Source organism: Sarcophilus harrisii, chromosome 2 (genome assembly GCF_902635505.1).
Source record: "Sarcophilus harrisii chromosome 2, mSarHar1.11, whole genome shotgun sequence".
In the NCBI taxonomy this organism is placed as follows: domain Eukaryota; kingdom Metazoa; phylum Chordata; class Mammalia; order Dasyuromorphia; family Dasyuridae; genus Sarcophilus; species Sarcophilus harrisii.
The window spans coordinates 503,915,042-503,937,151 of record NC_045427.1 but is presented as its reverse complement, the minus strand read 5'-3'; the positions used below and the strand labels follow the sequence as shown (position 1 = coordinate 503,937,151).

At 36.0% G+C, this 22,110-nt stretch overlaps 1 protein-coding gene across 2 annotated transcripts in view; it reads left to right on the top strand.

The window, feature by feature from the left end:
- Positions 1-22,110, top strand: part of GNB5 (G protein subunit beta 5) — a 48,409-nt gene that overhangs the window by 11,501 nt on the left and 14,798 nt on the right. For both annotated transcript variants that reach the window (XM_031955212.1, XM_012545435.3), the window contains 4 exons: positions 10,147-10,283; positions 11,649-11,690; positions 13,111-13,187; positions 19,305-19,437. In XM_031955212.1, the coding sequence (XP_031811072.1) occupies positions 10,147-10,283; positions 11,649-11,690; positions 13,111-13,187; positions 19,305-19,437 (389 nt within the window). The remainder of the gene's footprint in view (positions 1-10,146; positions 10,284-11,648; positions 11,691-13,110; positions 13,188-19,304; positions 19,438-22,110) is intronic.

Here is a 22,110-nt window from a genome sequence, read left to right as displayed (position 1 = left end):
AACTCTACTATTCTATTAACAAGTTCTGACACAGTCTCATTCTCATCTTCCCTATAACTTTCTATGTGGGAACACTGTGAGTGGATGAGACAAGGTATGTTTAAAAGGGACATGCAACTACAAGTCATGAATCCCAAAAGATATCTTTTAGAAAAGGAAAAGGACCTATAATGTACAAAAATATCTATAGCAGTTCTCTTCTCAGGGCAAAAAATTGAAAACTGAGAGGATGCCCATTAATTGGGGAATAGCTGAATAAATTGTGGCAGGTGATTATGATGGAATATTATTGTTCTATGGGAAATGTTGAGCAAGATGCCCTCAGAAAAATCCTCCATGAATTCAAGCAAAGTAAATTGTACTGTGTACAGAATAGCAGTGTATGATCAGCTATGAAGGACTTTGCTATTCTCAGCATTACAATGATTCACAACTACTCTGAAGGACTTATGATGAAAAATCCTATCTATACCACAGAAAGAACCGATTGTGTCTGAATAAAGATTGAAGTATAAAAAAAAGAAAAGAGACACATGCTCTGCCTGCTTCAAGCGCCTTCCTGCCATACTAAAAATGTACCTTGTCTACTCTGCACTAGGAAGATAATCCAGCTTTGAATGACTTGACCACTCCAACCCTCTCCCCGACAAAAACTATGGGCATAACTGAGTGCCTGTTTTTTTTTAACAGCTGTAACATTAGTGGTATCTAGGATTTGAGGAGGTTTAGAAAAACAGCTCCACGAAGACTGGGAATCCACAGAGGAATAGGAAAAGAATACTGCATGTCTCAAAACTGGTATATTCCTTCCTGTCAGGAAGACACTTCCTCCAATTCCCAAGGGACTGTTGTTAAGTGAGATGACCCATGTCTTATTCAGTTATGCTGTTGTTTCAGTATCTCCCTATTAAGATTGATGATTGTTTACTCCAAGGAACTTATACAGGGGACTGTCTCCAGGTCTTTCTATTAACCTTTGGAAACATGTCTAAATTACATGTTTGTTACTATCCAAGAAGATCTACCACCTAATCCCAGCTAGGAAGTATCATCCAAGGCATGTTTAAAGAAGCATTCCAGAAATGTTCCCATTAATGTATACTGAGATAACTAAAAATCAGAATGAGTGTCAGAGATAACTGGGATAGAACAAATCCAACAATATAAGTTATTTCCCCGCAAGGTTCCTATCACATCTCCTTCAGCACTTAACACAGAGTACCTGGCACAAAGTCAGTACTTAATAAATGCTTGTTAATTGATTGATTCAGCAATCACTTTTACCAAGTTGTTCTGAATTAGGCCCAAAGTTTCAGTTTTCCATGTCATTTCTTTCACCATTTGAAGGATGAAATTATCATGAAGGCAAGTTAAGAAATTATTAGTGATTCAGCTTTTGGCAATTTATGACTAGATCATTTATGCTCCTTCATCACCTACTCCTAAACTGAAAGATTGCTCTAATATATGTGTGTGTGTATATATATATATATATATACACACACATATATATATGTATGTATATATGTGTGTATATATATGTACATGTATGTATGTCTGTGGGTATATATGTACATGTCTGTGTATGTGTGTCTCTATGTGTACTTATGTATATGTATGTGTATATATATGTATGTATGTCTATGTCTGTTTGTGTGTGTGTGTGTGTGTATAACTCCATGAGAAGTTTAGGCTATACATCACAACCCTCTCTTGCATTTCCTTCTTCTGTTCAGATGACCTGTAGAAGTAGTGTCAAACTCAAATAGAAAGGGATTTAGAGGTCACTGAGCCAAACATAAGGATCCCTGCCATTGATGATTGACTTAGAAAATCACATATTGACATTATCTATCTTCTATTGTATTTTTATTTATTTGTTAAATACTTCTCAATTATGTTTTAATTTGGTTCTCTATGTTTGATATCTCTGGCTTATATTGTATAATTATAAAACAATAATATAATTTCTGTTTCTCCTTGGATTGATTTTTAACCTAAATATTCACCATACTTTCATTCTCCTTCTCTGTCATACTTCATGTAGATGAGTAGGAATGGAAATTATGAGGGAGTAGTATTCTAGAAGCCAAGGAAAGAAAGAATGTATTAAATGTTCTTAAAAATTTGAAGAGACATTTTGCTTTTAAATATTTAAACTCACTGGTAATTTTTGTGGAGAGCAATTTCAGTAGAGTGGTTGAGGTAGACTCTCCATTGCAAAGTTTTACAGTAGGGGATATTTGATTAGAGTTATAAGCATAAGGAAAACACCCAGCAAAGAGGAAGATATTAAAAATGAACAAGAAAGGAAAAGATTGATGGGTAAAGTTCTTAAAGAATGGATAAAGGGAAAGGAAAAGATCAAAGGTATAAATAAAGGACATTTAGTTAGAAGAAAAGCCACCCTATTCTGAGATGGAAGGAGGAAAGAAAGGGGAAGATATTGAAGTTAAGTGACTACCAAGCATGTCTTTGTATGGAACCATTTATTTAAGATTCTGGGCATTTGTGCTCATGTTTGTTTTTAAAGGTGGTTCCTAGAAGGGGAATCCATCAGGAGGTCACTCTCCCAAAAATTGTTTATTTTATAAATATATATATACATATATGTCACTGATATTCATCTCATTAATGGCTTTTTCCTTTTAATTCTTTAATTCAAAGGAATTAAGAGTGTTTGCACAGAATTTTGGGAATTGGCAGAAATTAAAGAGTTAATTTGAATTTTAAATGAATGTCATTAGGAAAGGAAAAGGAAAATATTCTGGGAAAAAATAAATGATGGTTGGCATATATCCTTGCTTTCACTACATACAGAATTTCTGCCTTGGTTAGTGCGTCAGGTCTTTTTATTTTAGAATCTAAACAGCAATGTTAAAATGTAAACATTTTCAGTGGAGGTGGAAGGGAGGATCAGGACACTTAATTCTTTATGCTCCAAGCAGCATATGCTGGTGAGTGACTATTAAAATAAAACACACACACACACACATACACATACACACACATGAATACATCTCTCCTGTGAGATGATAATTATCTGTATTTATCAGACTTCAGCTGTTATTTGCATATCAGAAGGGAGATAAGGTTGCCAGATCTGTTTGAAAAGCTTTAAAAAAAAAAAAAAAAAACATACAACATAAGCAGTGGGCCAGATAAGTTTCTTAAATATGTGGAAATTCCCTTTCAGAGTTCATGTTAAGAAATGCAAAAATGCTTTCATAGTTTGAATAGATGGAAGGAGAAATCTATTAAAGAACATCCCATTTAGGATCTCATAAAGCAGAAAAAACGCTTGCTTTAGACTAGAGGTTCTATCTTCAAACTGCCTCTCACACTAGTTGTGTGTTCTTGGCCAAGTACTTAACTTTCTGGGCCCTCAGTTTCTTCATTAGTAAGGGATGGAGTTGGACTCCATCTCTAAGGCTCTTTCCAACAGTAAACCTATGACCCTAACAATCATATGTATAAAGCACTTTCCAGTTTACAAAGCAACTTAGATCATTTCATTTGATCTTCACTCTACCCTTTTAGGACAGACTGTGTAATTATTATTATTATTATTATCATTATTGGTTTGCAGTTTGAGAAAGGGCATTCTCCAGAAAAGGGGAGAACAAAGTATTGAGAAATTACATGATTTGGCCAAGGTATTTAGTGGATAGCAGAGGAAGAAGCAGGACAGACTCAACTATTTTTGAGTCCAGTACACGTAACATTGGGAAAGTGTCTATGCCTAGAGAAACATACTGACATACAGGGGGAAAGAATTGAGTGTTCATTTGGTTGGTTGTTTTCGTAGTAGTTAGGTTTTTCTTACTAGTAAGATCCTGGATAAGAATGTACATGTGTTTGTAAAGAAAGTCTTTCTCTTGATGGAAAATGCTATTCACATCCAGAGAAGGAACTATGCAGTCTGAATGCAGATCGACGCATACTATTTTCACTTTTTTGGTTGTTTTTTCTTTTACATGGTTTTCCCCTTTTGTTTTGATTCTACTTTCACAACATGACTAATATGAAAAGATGATTCATATGATTGTACATGTATAACAAATATCAGATTGCTTACAGTCATGGGGAGGTAGGGAGAAAAAAATTGGAACATTCTTATAAAAGTGAATGTTGAAAATTATCTTTACATATAATTGGAAAAAATAAAATACTATTAAGTGGGCAAAATATCATCTCAAATGTCAGAATGTCTGAATAAATTAACAGGACATGACTGGGAAAAAATGTCACCCCCCCAAAAAAAATTCTTCCCAGCTTAATCTGATTTTTTAATAGAATAATATGTCTTAAGAAGAAAAGAGAAATAAAAACATAAAGAGGATGTCCCAAATATTATTAAAGCTAAGCATTGCAAACTTTTGGCAACCCTATACATCTATATGTACATATGTGTATACATATATATGTATATATACACACACATTTTGGAGGGGGGAGGTTGGGGAGGTTGTAGAAATAATTTGAGATTATTCCCCAAAAGTATAATCATCCTCTTAAAGAGAGTTTGCTATTGTTACATAAAAGTAACTGTGGCCTCAGTAACAGCACCAAGGCTGCTGAGAATAAAAGCTGTTCCAGGGCTTTGATGACTGTCCCTGCACCCTCCATCTTATCCTCCTGGCAGCAAGAAATCCTTGGCTTACTAGTATTTTAGGGAGGGAATCTAGTTCCCTAGATTCCCTCTTAAATTCCACATTTGTAGCAGCCATTCCTTTCCCCTTCCTCACCCCCACCTAAGTCCCAGCTGCTAGTAGTACCTTCTTCCAAATGAGCTTTATCTGCTCTGTGTATATCTTAAGCAGGTTTAGTTATTTATTATTCCCCATTAGAATGTAAACTCCTTGAAGACAGGATTCCCCCCACCCCTGCCTTTTTTTTTTCTCCTTCTCAAACTCTTAGAAAATTACCTGGCATACAGTAAGAACTAAAAGAAGAAAAAAGTTTGTTGACTGATAAAGGCACAAGTATGCGATGAGCAATGTCTCACAACACACTCACAGCCCAGAATAGGCTTTCTCTCCCTTTTTTCATCTGAATCATTTGAGTCTCAGTTCAAATGATGCAGTGAAAAGTATCCCTGGGGTGAGAGTCAGGAAATCTAAAGTCTAATTCTTACCTAAATATTAACTAACTATATTCATTAGTATCAATCAATCACTCAATAATCATTTTTCAGCACCTTTTATGTGCCTGGCATAATGCTAAGTTCAGAGGGGAAAAAAAGTAGTAATAGGGAAATATTTTACCTTCCTTGACTTTACTTTCTTCACTGTAAATCAAAACCATTTTACTAAAAAATGAACCCAGAGGTCTGTTCCAATCTTTATGACAGGAAGGTCTCATGAGAACCTCCCCCAACACTTTGCAAAAAGTCATAGGATTCAAGTGGACTTATGGGGACAAATCCCAACACCTCCCAGACCTTCAGTTCCCTCTTCTGCAAAGTGAAAAAGACAGTGCTTATAACATCTATCTCCCAGGGTTGTCGATATTGTTAACTAGTTTTAGAAAGGGAAATGCAAACAACTCCAGTATCTTTGGCAAGAAAAGCCAAATGGGGTCACAAAGAATTGGATCCAACTGAAGCAAACAAAGAAACAACAATATAATTAACTAACAAGTATCAGCAGAATTGCTTTGCAGGATCCTTCTAAGGCAGGAGTGTTAGAAAGAAGCAGCTTTCTTTTTTCTCTGATTTCTCTCAAGCCTTCAATTTTCTATATAAGGTATTGCATTAGACACTGGAATATAAAAATTTTAAAGCAGCAGAAATTGGCAGTCTTGTGGGATGATGTAACACATCCAACTGGCTCTCCCTGCTTTAATTATGGTCAACTTTATGAAGGGGGGAGGCCTTTCGATATAGTAAAAAAGTCCTAAATCGGAGGTTCGAGGACTAAGTTTGCCCCTTACAATCTAGGTGGCACAGTAGTATAGAGTGCTGGGTCTGGAGCCAGGAAGATTCATCTTCCCAAGTTCAAATCTGGTCTTATTTACAAGCTGTGAGAACCTGCGCAAGTCATTTAACTCTATTTCCCTCAGTTTCCTCATCTATAAAATTAGCTAGAGAAGGAAATGACAAACTACTCTAGTATCTCTGCCAAGAAATCCCCAAATGGGATCATAAAGTGTTGGACAGGACTGAACAACGTAACCTTTGTAAACTTGAATTGGCAAATGACCTCACTTTTCTGCACCTCAGTTTTCTCATCTTTAATAAGGATCTATTGAACTTGTTCCAAATCTAAGATTCTGATTATTTTTCATACTTGTCCATGTCTGCACCCAGATGAGAAAGTGCTTAGAGAGTTGACCTGAAGTCAGGAAAATCCAAGTTCAAATTGGCCTGAGATACTTACTGGATGTGTAACCCTGGGAAAGTCATGTAACATGTTTGCCTCTGTTTTCTCAGCTGTAAAATGGGAATATTAATAGACCTACCTTCCAGGGTTGTTGTAAGGCTAAAATGAGAAGATGTTTGTAAAGTATTTGCAAATCTTAAAGCTCTAGAGAAATGTTTAGTATTATTATTTATTACTACCCTATCAAGTTGTATAAATTCCTGAACAATAGAACACGGATTGAGTTATGCTAAAAAGTGATTTAGTCAAAATACCCCAGGAAGTCATTTTCCTTGAATGTGAAATAGAAACTACTTTCAGATAACTGGAGATATTTTTAAACTGTTACAACACTCTGGAAACACTGTAACTAGCTAATTGAGAGAGCTTTGCTTGTTCCTCACTCTGTTTCCTGAGAACATGAATTCCTGTGAAGTAAATCTTGCCAAACGAAAGTAATACTAAACTTTCTTACTTTTCACCCAAACCTCATTTGGCTCCTGGAAACATCTATTTCTAACATCATAAATTCATCAAACTCCTTACCTGATGCCTTGGGCACAAAGACAGCATCTTATTCCTTTTGAGAGCTTGTGTTTAGAATGTTAGAAGGTTGAATTCTGCTATGGTCAATTTGTAAATGTTTAGACATGCTAGTAAATTCAAGCTTCATTTTTTATTGCATCGTACAGTTTGCCCTTAATTTGATGCAAAGGAAGACAGGTGAGGGAAAAACAGGAGTAATTCAGAAGAATTCTATGTTGATATACAGGTTTTACTCCTATCTTTCTCACCAATCTTTCTATCACTTTTTGGGGGCTTTTGGTCTTCCCATCCTCTAAATGTGGGTGTTCCCCAAGAACTTGTCCTTGACCTTCTTGTCCATCCATACTTCTTCCTGCTGCAATCCTTCTCCATCCCTGAACTCTACCCACTGACATCCTTCTCTCTAAGTTCAGCTCTGCTTCCCCCTTCTCCATGAAGCTTTCTTTCCCTAATCCTTTCAGCTAAAAATGATTCTTTCCCCACCCAGTTTCTTGGGTCATGCTATTTTGACTTCTCTTATGTAGGAAACTTTCTAACTTGTATTATAATTACTTCTGTATATCTTACACAAATAGGAAAAAGAAGTTTGGCATAAAGAGCTGACCTGACTGTCAGGAAGACTGGATTATGCCCTACTTTTGACATATTCTGGCTTTGTGACCCTGGGAAAGTCACAACCTTACAGTATCCATAGGTAGTTATCTAGCATTGTAAGTCTCAGAGCAAATTTTAATCTCCATTGGTTCAAAGTTTCCTACACCAAATTCAGTCTTACTTTCCAATTGGGAAGAAAGGAAATAAAAGGCAGCGAGGTGACACAGTGGATAAAGCACCTGAATGTTACAGTGGTAGATCACCAGCTAGAGTCAGGAGGATCTAAATTCAAATGTGGCTTCAGATATTTCCTAATTTTCTGACTCTGGGAAAATCACTTAATCCTGACTCTCTCCCTCCCCTCCAAAAAAAGAAAGAAAGAAAGAAAGAAGGAAATAAACATTAAATGATGTTATTTAATTAATGGCCTACTGTGTTTCAGGTAACATCCTAAGCACTTTTCAAATATTATCTCATGATCTCCTCACAGCAATACTGAAAGGAACATGCTATTATTATCCTCATTTTACAGTTGAAGAAATTGGGGCAGACAGGTTAAATGATTTACTAAAAATCAAAAAACTAGTTAAGTATCTGAGGTTGGTTCTAAACACAGGTCTTTTTGACTCCTAGTGTTCTATCCACTAGACTATCTCCCTATTAAATTGTAAGGTCTTTGAGGACAGGTTCTATTTTATTTATCTTTGGGTACCTACTAGTGCTTAGCACATAGCAGCAGCAACAATAATAATAATTTTGCATTTTATAATTAAGGCACAGAATTTAATAACTAGTAGCCTTAAGAGTCTGACGGTGAGAGTTGAGTCCTTTCCACTCTGCCCCCTCTATATACCATAAGATCATCATACCATGCTAAATAATCATTGTCTCTTATCAATTCCACTAACTTAGCACCTTGTAAGAATCCTAACAAGTTGCTTCAGTAGAGTGACATAATACCTACCCTGTGTGCTTGCAGGATGATTATGAAATAAAAAATAAGAATATGTGTGAAAGCAATTTGGAAGATATACAGTTCTATATAGATTAATTAATCAATTGTTGTTGTGTTATTGAATCATTTCAGACATATCTGATTATTTGTGAACTCATTTTTTGTTTTCTTTGCAGAGATACTGGAGTAGTTTGCCATTTCTTTCTCCAGCTAATTTTACAGATAATATAACTGAGACAGGATTAAGTAACTTGCTCAGGTTCACACAGCTAGTAAGTGTCAGAGGTCAGATTTGTATTCCAGAAAATGAGTTTTCCTGACTCCAAGCCTGGCACTCTATCTACTGAAACACCTAGCATAACCCAATAAGGGAGCATTAATTAATCACCTACTATATTCCAGGCACTGAACTAGGCACAGGACAAAAACAAAATAATCCTCCCTTCAAGGAGTTTACTTTCTGTCAGAAGAGATGATGTGTACATAGATAAGCACATGCAGGATATGTACAAGATAAATGCAAAATAGTTTAGGAAGAGAAAGGGCAAAAGAAAGCTGAGAGGATCAAGGAAGCTTCATGTAAAAAGGTGGCTTTAGAATGTAAGATTTTTTAAAAGATCCCAACCCTGTTTTTTAAGATATAGTGTTACATGAGAACATTGATAAGGGCCCAAACTATTTTTAAAAATTATAGCCTTATAGCTATGTGACTAATTTTCCTAAATGTCCATGTCATTAACTCACAGCCAAAACTCAGGAAAGCATCAAAACTTACAGGATGGTGACTCTGCTAGTCATTCTTCTGAATGTAGAAACAACTGGGCTTATCATCTAGTTAGTGAGAATAGTTAGTTAAAGAGTTAGTAGATGCTTTTTCCTTCCTACCTCCCATAGCTATGACCCAAGAGAGCTCCTTCCTGCCCCATCTTGGGCAGGTTCTGTCCCAGCCTTCTAAGTCCCAGGAGACTCTTCTTCCTTCCTCATCCTTCAATAATTCTAGGAACACATGTCTGGTCCTCACCCCCTAAATAAATGATTTTGATTTAACTTGATATGAGGATATCTTTCTTGTGTTTTCTGGAATTTTACTCAGACCCCACAAATCAATCAATAGGCATTTATTTGTGCTTATTTTGTGCCAGAGACCCACCTAAGAACTGGTGGTATAAGGCAAGACAGAAACAGTCCCTGCTCTCAAAGACCTCACACTCTAAAATGGAAGGACAACACATAAATAATTAGGTACATGCAAGAAAAACAAGAGAAAGAAGATAGAAGATAATATAAAAGAGAAAGACATTAGCATCTATCGGGGGAAAGTTTCCTATAGGTCTCCTGGAACTCACTGAGTAGGGGAGAATACAATGACATTGTCAGATGTACAGTTTAGGAAAATCACTTTGGGAGCCGAGTGGAGAATAGATTATGAGGAGAGATTTGCAGCAGGGAAACCTATTTAAAGACTACTGAAACAGACCAGTTGAGAAGTGATGAGAGCCTGAACCAGGATTGTGATTGTGTGAGTGGAGAGAAAGGAATGTGTGCAAGCGATATTGTGAAGGTAGAAATGACCAAGATTTAGCAACGAATCAGATGCAAGTATAAGTTGTTATTCTTTATAAATCATTGAGTGTGCCATAATTTTCCATAGTGAATGTGACACAACTTTCTTTAACCCCATCTTTTTAGTGCATCAGGTAGCTGAACGAGTGGAGGCCCTGGGCCAGTTTGTGATGAAGACGAGACGAACACTCAAGGGCCATGGGAACAAAGTCCTCTGCATGGACTGGTGTAAGGACAAAAGGAGGATAGTGAGCTCTTCTCAGGTAAAATGCAATTGGTCTCAAAACAGAGTTCATTAGTAATGGCTTCTGGTGCATGTACTTAAATAAGAAGAAATAAAAATGTGATTTTTCCAATTCTTTCCCAATTCTTATAACTTTCATTCATATCAGGTCTTCCAGAAGATAAATCAATAGTCAATTTATTTTCTAAATCCTATAAACCTTGCACACTTAGAAGTGAAAATTTAGTTGAGAGTTATCTAGATGTAATTTTTGAGTAAAATAATTTCTTCCTTTCTGAATTTATAGAATATTGTTTGTTTACAAAAAATTAGTAGCAGTTTCATGGTTTCTATGGGCTTAAAAATTATTAATTTCTTCAGTACCCCAAGAAAATAGAATGAGGTAGTAGGAAAAGGATAGACTTTGGCATCAGAGAAGCTGAATTGTAATCCCAGCACAAGTTTGACTGCCTGTGTCATCTTGGACAGGTCATATTGCCTACATATTGCATACAAAGAAATTTGAAAAAAGCCTTTACAAAATAATTCATTGTGAGAAAAAAAAGTGGAACTAGAATGGAAAACACACTAAATTACAATTATTTAAGAGAAAAAGAGAGAGAACGAATGGACAAAGAATCTTGATGGGGACTCAGAGAGAGTTACTAAAAATTATACTTTATACATTGAAATAAATCAGTGCAAACATAAATAGTTAATAAGACAGTTTGATTAAAACTTTTTATAAATTGGCAACAGAAGTGAGTGCTAGATAGAGTAAAGGTTTCACATTGTTTTTTTTTAGTAGTATTCCATTTTCTCCCTAAATTAATGAGTTTTATTTAGATACATTAGTTATATCCTGGTACCTTTTTCCTCCATTCCCCCAGAACCTAGCATTTTTTTAATAAAGAAAAAAAAAGTTAGATGTATCAGTTGCAATTGGCAGCACAATGAACTTTTCATTGGTACCAGTTTTACTACTTCTTACCAGGAAAGAAGTGAACTTTAAGTTCAGTCAGCTGGAAGCAACATTGCTTTTATATTTCATCTGAATTCTATTATCTTTTAAGTGTTATCTTTATCTGAGATCTTATAGTCATAATGTATGTTGTTCCCTGACTATACTTACTTTACTTCTCATCATTAACACATATTCCTAGATTTCTCAGAATTCTTCATTTTCCTCATTCTTTATATGTGAGAATATTCCATTATCTTCATATACCATAATTTTTTCATCCTTTCCCTGCTGAAAGTAGATTTATGGGCCTGAAGCAGCCAGATTATCATATCAAATTTTTCCTTTATTTAGCTTTTGCAGATACAAATTTTAGCTAAAACTTTTAGGCTAATTTTTGTTAAAAATTTGAAAATAATATTGAGATCTTTTTTTTTTACCTAGGATGGGAAGGTGATAGTATGGGACTCCTTCACAACTAATAAGGTAAGATATTTTCCCAAAGTCTTCATAAATAGCATCAAATATAGTCCCAGTACCCAGTGAGTAGCAAATGATTATATGTTGATACTACTGATAGGTATACAATTGTGAAAATAAAACTAGTGTCCCCTTCTGTTAGAAAAGAGATAATGAGAATTATACATTTTTACAAGTGAATATGTTAATATGTGATTTTTGGAAAGAATGGCGTTAGCACAGTATAAAAGAAACTGGAAGTGGAATTGGAATTCAAGTCAGATATAGAGGTCAGCCCTGGCTTGACTTCCATGGAGACCATAAATCCATCCATGACTGCCTAACTTATACATCTCATGAATGTCTTGCCCTAAGTTCATCACAAAGAGTCCACCTGGGATTATGATGTGCTTCTTCTAGACAACATAAAGAAACCGATGAAATATATGAGTTGTCCATCAGGTATCCCAATCTATTATTTTGGGACAAGACCATCATTTTTGCTCATAGTTTATTTTATGACATCTTTTATACTGATTCTCTTCCATAAATTCTTTGTAATGTTTTGTATCTATTAAATATAGATTCTAATATTAAAAAAGCACTTTCAATATTTTTAGTATCTAAATGCTTTCAAAAATCAATATGTCTTTTATATTGGAGAATTTTTAAAAAAAAATATCAGTGATTCCCGTTGAGTGAGGAGTTTAGTTTTCAGATCAGAAAGAGAATATTAATCTGCTTTATTTAGTGTGAATGAATGTCTAATTTTTGAGATATCAGAAAATTCATGTTCAGGAAGTCTCTGACTCTATCCCACATTGTTCCTTGTTTTAGCTGCTTATGAAGCATATGGGTCTTGCAATTGACACTGGCTGTCTCAAACTTTTTATAGCCTCTTAGTGAATTGGAACATTTGGGAACAAGAAGTTTATTTTTTAATAGTCAATTATTTTCCATGGGAAATATATCTTTGAAATGATTGTATAAACTTATTGGAAGTCATGATTTGCTTCAGATTAAATTTTTTAGATTTTTGTTTATTATTAAAGCCTTTTATTTTCAAAACACATGCATCATTTTCAACATTCACCCTTGCAAAACCTTGTGTTATAAATTTTTCCCTTCCTTTCCCCCACCCCCTCCACTAGACAGCAAGTAATCCAACTTGTGTGATTCTTTTATACTATTTTCAAAATTATCTTGCTGCATAAGAAAAATCAGATCAAAAAGGGGAAAAATGAGAAAGAAAACAAAATGCAAGCAAACAATGACAAGAAAAGTGAAAATACTATGTCGGGATCCGCACTCAGTTCCCACAGTCCTTCCTCTGGGTACAGATGGCTGTCTCCATCACAGACTATTGGAACTGGTCTGAATCAGCTTCAGATTAAATTTACAAATAATTTTGTCAAAAAACATTTCTCTGATTTTGTGTTTGTTTCAGGAACATGCAGTGACTATGCCCTGTACCTGGGTGATGGCATGTGCCTATGCTCCATCAGGATGTGCCATTGCTTGTGGGTAGGTAGAACATCTCCAGCTTTCTATCAGATTCATTTCATTTTCTTTTGGCAAGAAATTTCACTCTCATGTCTCCTGCAAAAAATATACCATTAAAATGAGTGTCAGGGCAGCTAGGTGGCTCAGTGGACAGAGCACCATCCCTGAACTCAGGAGGACCCGAGTTCAAATATGACCTCAGACATTTAACACTTCCTAGCTGTGTGACCTTGGGTAAGTCATTTAACCCAGAAAGAAAGAAAGATAGAAAGAAAAAAATAAAGGAAGGTAGGTCATTTTTTTAAAGTGTTTACATTATTTGCTTCCCAATAATTTTTAAGGAGCAAAAATCTGACCTTCCTCTTACATATTTTTCAACTAGGGGTATGAATTCATTAGTATAAGAAATTCATAGTGAGGAAGCTCACGCTATTAATTCAAATCAATACATTTCCTGCAATCTGGTGTCTTGGGTATCTGAAAGACTGAAACATTAAATGGTTTACACAAAGTCCCATGACCAATATGAGTGGAAGGTGGAGCTTGAACCCAAGACTTTTTGACTCCATTATATTATCTCTGAATTCATATGAGCTAGTTAACATTTGTGTAGTGCTTGAAGATTTGCAAAAATTATTTCATTTTATCCTTGCAACAAACCTGGGAAGGGTTGATGAGGATAATGAGGCTGAGAAAAGTTTCGTTTCTTGCCCAAGGTCATACAGCTAATAAGAATCTGAGGCAGAATTTGAACTCAGGTCTTGTCAACTCCAAGTACAGCATTCTATCCACTGAACTACCTACCCTCCTCCCCCAGGTGAATATCCTACATTAAAGAGTGTGAATTTGAAACATAGGCAACCCTTTTCTTCCCCCAAACTAGAAATTTAAAAAATACTTCCAGAAACTCTCTAACCTTTTCTTAGTGGCCTTATTTCTATAGTCTCTCATTCCCATGAATATATGTATAATGTCCAGACTCCCAAAGAATATAAGAGAAATACTATTCACATTTAAAAAAAAAAAAAAAACCTGGAAAAACTTACTCAGTGGGTGACTGAGTCATCTGCTTAAATAAAGGGCAGTGGGAGAGCAGTTAATCCCTTAAAAAGCATAAACAGCCTGCTGTGAGAGGCATCATATCACACACTTATTTTATCAAGAATAATGCATTGTAGGCAATAGACTGTATGGGAAGAGCAAAGAAGGGCCTGTCTTGTCCTTGGCCAAGGATAAATATTCAAAGCACGAGCCACCTGCACAGAAGGCAGACACGACTGCTTAGTAGTTACCTCTCAAAGGGAAGAAGAGAGGCAGTAATTGTCAGGCTTCTTGTCCCTTGACCGAGGCTGCCCTTGACTCGTGGGCATGTTTTTTACTCTGGAGGGAGAGTCTGGCCCATGTGAAACCTGCCACTTCCCTCCTCTCGATCCAGCTGGTTGTAATGAAAAGACAAACTAACAGCCCCTGCCCCACAAATGGAGAGAGGTGAGCCTGGGCTGGGCTCCTTCCAGGGGACCCTGGGAGCCCTTGTGCACAGTCAGCCGTCGGTGACCAGTGCAGCGTGCTCCCTGCTAACTCAGACCTCTCACGGCTAAAAGCCACTTCTCTTGGTAATGAATAGCTAGAAACAAGGAAGTCCAGGCAGGAAATCTGAGAACAGGAGGACAAGAGCTGGGGCTGGGATGAAGGGAGAGGAACCAGGAAGAGAACAGCCCTCGCTTGTTGTATGGGTTTCAGAAGTAGAAGAGTTTCCACTTTGCAATAAAAACCAATCTGAGGCTCATTCTGACTCCTGCCCAGAGAAATGTAATACTTCGGAGAGGGCGATAAATCAGAAAGGGAAAATGTGGTTCTGTTCAGTTCTGGAGTCAAGAGAAAAGGGTTCCTGTTCCACGCAACTGAAAAGGCTGTTCAGTGTCTATGAGAAGGTAACCTCAACTTCAGCAGTGGAAGAAGAAAGGAAGGGAGCAGTTATTAAAATACCTACTATGTGTCAGGGACTGTGGGAAGCACTTTGCAAACATTGCTTCATTTGAGTTCACAATAATCCTAGGCAGTGTTATTATCCTCATTTTACAAGCAAGGAAACTGAGGCAAAGGTAAAGTGACTTGCCCAGGCCACAGCTAGTAAGTGCCTGGGACCTGATTTGAACTCAGGTTTTCCTGACCCCTTAAAGTGGGTGCTCAGAGCGCTGGACTATCAAGCAGCATCAGGAGAATTAGAAAAGCAGAAAAGAATCATTATCCTTGAAAATAATGTCTAACGACATGGTGGTCTGGGAATTACTCAGCCTTGTCTTTTGTAGTCTAACCTTTGGGTGTACATTAAAATATTCGGAATCATCACAATACTGTCTTCATAAAATCACAGAGCTGGAAAGAACTACAGAGTTCTTCTCTCGAGGCAGGGGAGATGATTATCTAGTACATTCTGAGAGCTTTCTGGGAAAGGAGATTCCAAGTCTTTTTTGAGAACCTGTAGCATTGTTTATGTCACTGTTTAAAACTCACAAACAGAAAAGTTATTCTTTGTCATCTATAATTTTTAATCAGAATCTTTCTTCCTACAAATTGAGATGACTTCAAGAGGATAGAAACGTAATCTTTTCTAGCTCACAACTGAGCAGAATCTCTACAACAACCACCTTGTTATGTTTTTTTCTATTTCAGTGGGGAAGAAAAACACATGGTTGCTAAGATTTTATAAGAATCTCTAGACAAAGTTAAATAGTAGCCCCAGGTTAAAGTAAGTTAGAAATTATTAAACTCATGCCATCAGTTGACTATGTCTCTTACTTCACCATCTCTGCAAACTAAATAGCTTCAATACTTTCAATATTTATTTATGAGTCTGGTTTTCTGATGCTTACATGGTCTGGGTGTATCATCAAATCCACTCACTGGCTGTGTGAACCATAGCCATGGCATCAAACATGTACCAAATCCTTCTTATCTGACTGAAAGTCATAGAAAATATAAAATTGCATTGTGCTTATTGTTGATCATGAAAAAGCATTTGAGTCAACAGAGCAAGACATTGCCTTAAAGGCTTTTTTTGCAGTAAGATATCTCCCATCCATGCATCAAAACCTTCCAATGTGCAGCAACAGAAATAACCTTATTCAATGACCCTCTAATTTTAAAACATTAAATGGGGAATATTTTCTTCAAAAGTATTTGTACTATGATACAAAAGATATAGCACAAAGCCCAATGGAAGAAGATTTTATTGTGGATGATGAGGGATTCTAGATGCCCCTGTTTTCAGAAGATTCTGTACTGGGTCTATCAAGCTCCATAAAATTGAAAAACTTTCTAAAAAAGATCTATAACATTCAAAGGATCTTGGTATAATTATCCATACAGAAAATACAAGTATAATTATCTATCTATCAAATACCAGATCAAACAAAATGAGATGGTGTATGTAAAGCATTACATACACAATCATCACCTTGTTAACAAATCTATTTATTTATATTCTTTATATCCAATGTTCATACAGGAAATACCAAGTGGATAAATATTACTATTGCCCAGATGATGAACTACATTTGACAATAGACTCATTGTAGAATCTTTCCATTATTATTTATATCTGAGACAATATAGATGGATCACACATTGCACTTAGAATTGAACAGCAGGAGTCAGCTGGATTACCATCAGTAAATTGCAAATTTCCTGTAATAACCCTATATTTCCCATGGAAACAGATTAATTTTTTTATACCAACATTCTACCGCTGTTGACATTTGGCAATAAGGCATTAAGTACAACAAATAAAACATTAAAATGGATATCTCACAGGGCATGGAGGGGCACATGGTGTATGTGAGCAAGTTACCATATTCCAAATCCCCCAATAGAGAATGAATGAGGAAATTCAAAGAAAAGGAATAAAAAAATTCATCAAGGAAATGTATGATAGACAAAGAAGATCGATTGGTCACGTGCTCAGGGCAAGGAATAACAAGATAAGTAGAGTGCCCCACTAGTATTTTCATGTTAGCAAAAAAGGGAAGACTACCTCCAGCAATTTAAGTGGACACTTGCTACACTTGAGAAGCAAACGTAAGGGAGGATATGGATCAGATTCACATGGACTAAGAAAGCATCAAAGGCTTGTAGTCTACATCTTTGGAAGGAGTCTACCTGAGTACTCTTGAATGAAAGTTTCCAACTTCTTCATATTCTTCCTCAACTGTAGCATTCTTCATTAGGCCTCTTTCAGTATCATTCCTATAAACAGACATTAATGCAACAATTCCAGAATGTAATGGAGCCAGATCTTGTTTGTTCAATATACATAGGACAAGACAAATATTTTTATTCAGGAGCATTCAGGTTCTAGATCTGACTCTGCTACCTGGGCAAGCTCTTAAATCGATTTGGACCTCAGTTCCTCCATCTGCCTGCCCTTCCTACTTCACTAGGCTATTATGAATGAGAATTAACTGTTTAATTAATTAATTAATAATTCTCTCTACCAATACAGATGAGTAATTTACAGGCTTTAACTTACAGACGTAGGAGTCACCAGGAAATTAAATAACTACCCATGATCCCACAATGAGTATGGATCAGAGGCACCTAGGTCTCTTCCCTTATAAAGCTGGTCTTCTACCCATTATATCCACCATAATTCTGCTTATAAACAGGGATAATGTCAAGAATTTAAAGCAAAGATAAATTTTCCTTAAAAGTAAAAAAAAAAAAAAAAAAAAAAAGATTCAGCCTCTCCCTCACTAAATCTTCTGCTATAAAAAACAGTTCCAATTACTTTGAGCTTCTAATAGAGAACCTAATTTAATGATTACCAATTCTGATTCTGTGTTAGCTCAATGTATTCAATTATCTCAAAAAAGTTTAATGAACTGGTGCAGAAATTCATAAAATTAGTTTCAGTATATATTCACAGATATACACTAAACAACAACTAGACAATATTTTTAATGGAGGGCTATATTATCAAGTCACCCAGACACTGATAGAATGCCCTGAATTCCCACAGGTTGGGGATTTCCAGGGTGCTAGTAGTGAAAACAATTATTGAGCATTGGGAGGCAACTTTATTCACTGATGGTTATTCTCTAAATCATCAAAAATTGATCCTACTATAGCTAATCTTTTAGTATAATTGATACAGTACCTCATATATGCATTATTCACTCTGGGTAAATGTAAATGCATTAATCATATAATTTTAATTATAAATTCTGATAAAACCTATGGATACTTCTTGAGAATGATGTTTTTAAATTCCTAAAACAAAACATATGATTATAAAGGAAATCAATTACATCAAAATAAAATTATCAAGATATATTTTTAAAGTTCACAAACTCTAGATGTAGGCCTCCTGAACTAGATGCCCCAAAACAAGCCAATAAACTATGCCCCCTAGTCCTTTCCCCACCCCAACTGGTTTATACCTTGATTTCTTCTGGGTTTCATTTTTGTCCTAATTAAAAGGGAGGTGTGTGTGTGTGTGTGTGTGTGTGTGTGTGTGTGTATGTGTGTGTGTGTGTGTAGGGAGTACTAGGAGTAAAGGGTAGGGGTTTCAATAATTGTCCAAAACAAAGTCTAGTTCCCAAGCTGGAGGACTCCAGGGTGGATAGATTAGTTCTGGATTTTCTTCAAGGGACTACAGTACGTTTGTCATTATTCTGACAGGATGATTGTGATTGTGATATATCCTGTGGTCATTCAGTATACTCCAGAAGACACCAAAATATTTTATAATATTACAGACAAAATTCCAAATAAAATATTGAATAAGTACTAATTTGCATAAAATACTGTTATAATGTTAAGAGCAAAAAATATTCCTGTGGATCTTTTTTTTACATGTATACAGTGCTCAAATGCATTGCTTCATATTCTATAAGAGGGAATCAACCCCTAAAATCTATTTTCATTTTCCATACCTGTAATGTATATATTACTTTTGCCATCATTTCTGTGTCTGAATTCATGATACTCCAAGCATCCTTAATATAAAGTTGACAACGTGCATTTTCAGAAACAAATGAATAAAAAGGATTTCAAAGACTCACTTAAACTTCCCCATCCTTCCCCTGCTTCTCCCCTATATGATATCACTGTTTGAAATTTCTTTGTTTTCCATATTAGTGGCTTGGATAATAAATGTTCTGTGTATCCACTGACCTTTGACAAAAATGAAAATATGGCTGCTAAAAAGAAGTCTGTGGCAATGCATACCAACTACCTTTCAGCCTGCAGCTTTACCAACTCGGATATGCAGGTAAATAATCTCCCAACTGTCATAGATTTGCCATTGCTTAACCTTGTAAGCATCATTCATGCAGGACAGCAGGAGATGCAGAGAAGTCAGCTATACAGGTAATGGCTCCCAACTCAGTGGCAAAGATGTTGGGCTTCCTTTCATGTTCGGGCTGAACTAGATGGCTGCTGAGATCCCTTCCAGCTTAAACTCTCGTACTTCTGTGTGTTCTTTTTGTTTTTCTTTAGTATTTTATTTTCCCCCAGTTACATATAAAAACAGTTTTTAACATTTGTTTTTAAAATTTTGAGTTCCAGATTCTCTCCCTTCCTTCCCACTCTCCTTCACTGAGAATGTAAGTAATTAATATAGATTATATATGTGTAGTCATACAAAACATTTCCATGATAGTCATGTTGTGAAAGAAAACATAAACCAAAGGCAAACAGCCCCAATCCTCAAGAAAAATAATGTAAAAAAAAGCTGTGTTTCAATCTATATTCAAACACCATCAGTTTTTATCTCTGGTGACAGATAGCATTTTTCATCATAAGTCCTTCAGAGTTGTCATGGATCATTGTATTGTTGAGAATAGTTATGTCATTGGTTCTTTGCAATGATGAGGTATTTCAGGCCAGTTCCAAAACACTTGTTACGGAGAGAGCCATCTGCACCCAGAAAGAGAACCATGGGGATTGATTGTGGATCAAAACATAGTATTTTCACCTTTTTGTTGTTGTTATCTTAGTTTTTGTTTTCCTTTCTCTTTTTTTCCTTTTTGATCTGATTTTTCTTATGCAGCATGATAATTGTGGAAATATGTATAGAAGAATTGCACATGTTTAACATATACTGGAATACTTGCTGTCTAAGGGAGGAGATGGGGAAGGGGAGGGAGGAAAAATTTGGAATACAAGGTTTTGCAAGGGTAAGTATTGAAAACTATCTTTGCATATATTTTGAAAATAAAAAGCTATTTTTAAAAGAAGGATAGTTATGTCATTCACAGCTGATCATCTTATAGCATTGCTGTTGCTTTGTACATAGTACATTTTGGCTCATACAGCTCATGGAAATCTTTCCAGGTTTTTCTTAAAGCATCCTGCTCATCATTTCCTAAAGCATAATATTACATAACACAGTTTATTCAGCCATGCCCCAAGTAATGACCATCCCCTCAATTTCCAATTCTTTGCCCCTAGAAAAGAGCCACAATATATATTTTTGTACATATAAGCCCTTTTCCTTTTTGTTTTTTATTTCTTTTAGGATTCTGTGTGTTCTGACAAAGTTTTCTCCTGGAGCAGAAATTCACAGACCCTAAAGGCTGTGAACTTCGTTTTTGCCTTTAAATTTTGATTACTGTATTTCTATTATTAGCATTCTTTGTGATGCTATATATTTTGGTTTTTTGCATTTAAAACATGATTCTAAAAGGCAATCCCTGGGCCTCTGCCAAAGGCTCTAACTTACAGACGTAGGAGTCACCAGGAAATTAAATAACTACCCATGATCCCACAATGAGTATGGGTCAGAGGCACCTAGGTCTCTTCCCTTATAAAGCTGGTCTTCTACCCATTATAGACTCTGCCAAAGAATTCCATAACAGAAAGAAAGGTTAAGAACCCTCTTTTTTTTAAAAAAGGAATTTCCGTTCTTCTCCTTTGTCTCCATTACTTCAAGAATCAGTGAACTCACTAAACTGGATACTCTTTCAAACTATGCATATTATTACCCTTCCATGCCTGGTATGGTTTTTAAGAGTTTCTGTACCCAGTTCCAAGGACTCGTGATGAAACAAAACTATCCACCTCCAGATAGAGAGCAGATGAACTCAGAATGCAGTTGAAACTTGTTCTCTTCTGTTTTTCTTTCTTTAGATATGACTAATGTGAAAATTTGCTTCACATGACTATGCATATTGGTAATGGGCTTTGTTTTCTTTTCAGTAACTAGGGGAAAGGGAAGAGCAAGAAAGGAGAGAATTTGGAACTGAAAATGAAAGAAAATTGAATTTTAAAAAGTGTTTAAAAAATTTAACCCCCCCCCAAGACAAATAGTTGCTCTGACCTTTCCCCACCTCAAATTCATCCTCTATTTGGTTATAAGTTTCTTCAACTTCAGACTGCTCCTTAGAGGACATATATCTACAGGCTTGTCTCTGCTCTAGGGCAGAATGGCAGAGAATGGGCCAGAGTAACGGCCCCATTTGGATGGTCTCAGAAAATGGAGGGTCTCCTCACTACAGAGAAGCATCAGAGTAGGACTTTTTCCAGTAGTATCTACTGTCAAATCAGATGTGTTTCACAAGTGAGGAAAAAGTGGGAAAATCACACATAAGCACGTGACATATGTTTGCAATGTCATATTCAATCCATATTAATAAGCATTTGCCAGGTGCTTACTACATACCAGACACTAGCTGAGCACTGGGAATACAAAGAAATGCATAAAAACGGTCTGATCTGTGAGTAAGGGAGCTCGCAATTTAACCTGCAGACAACTATGTACAAACAAGGACAGACAGATAGATATTTAGATATAAATATATGAGAAGTCAGAGGTAATCTCAGAGGGAAGCCACCAAGACTAAAGAGAACTGCAGAGGTTTCTTGTAGAAGGTGAGATGTTAACTGGTTCTTGAAGGAACTAAGGAAAAGCAAGCGGTAAAGAAAGGAGACCATTTTAGGAATG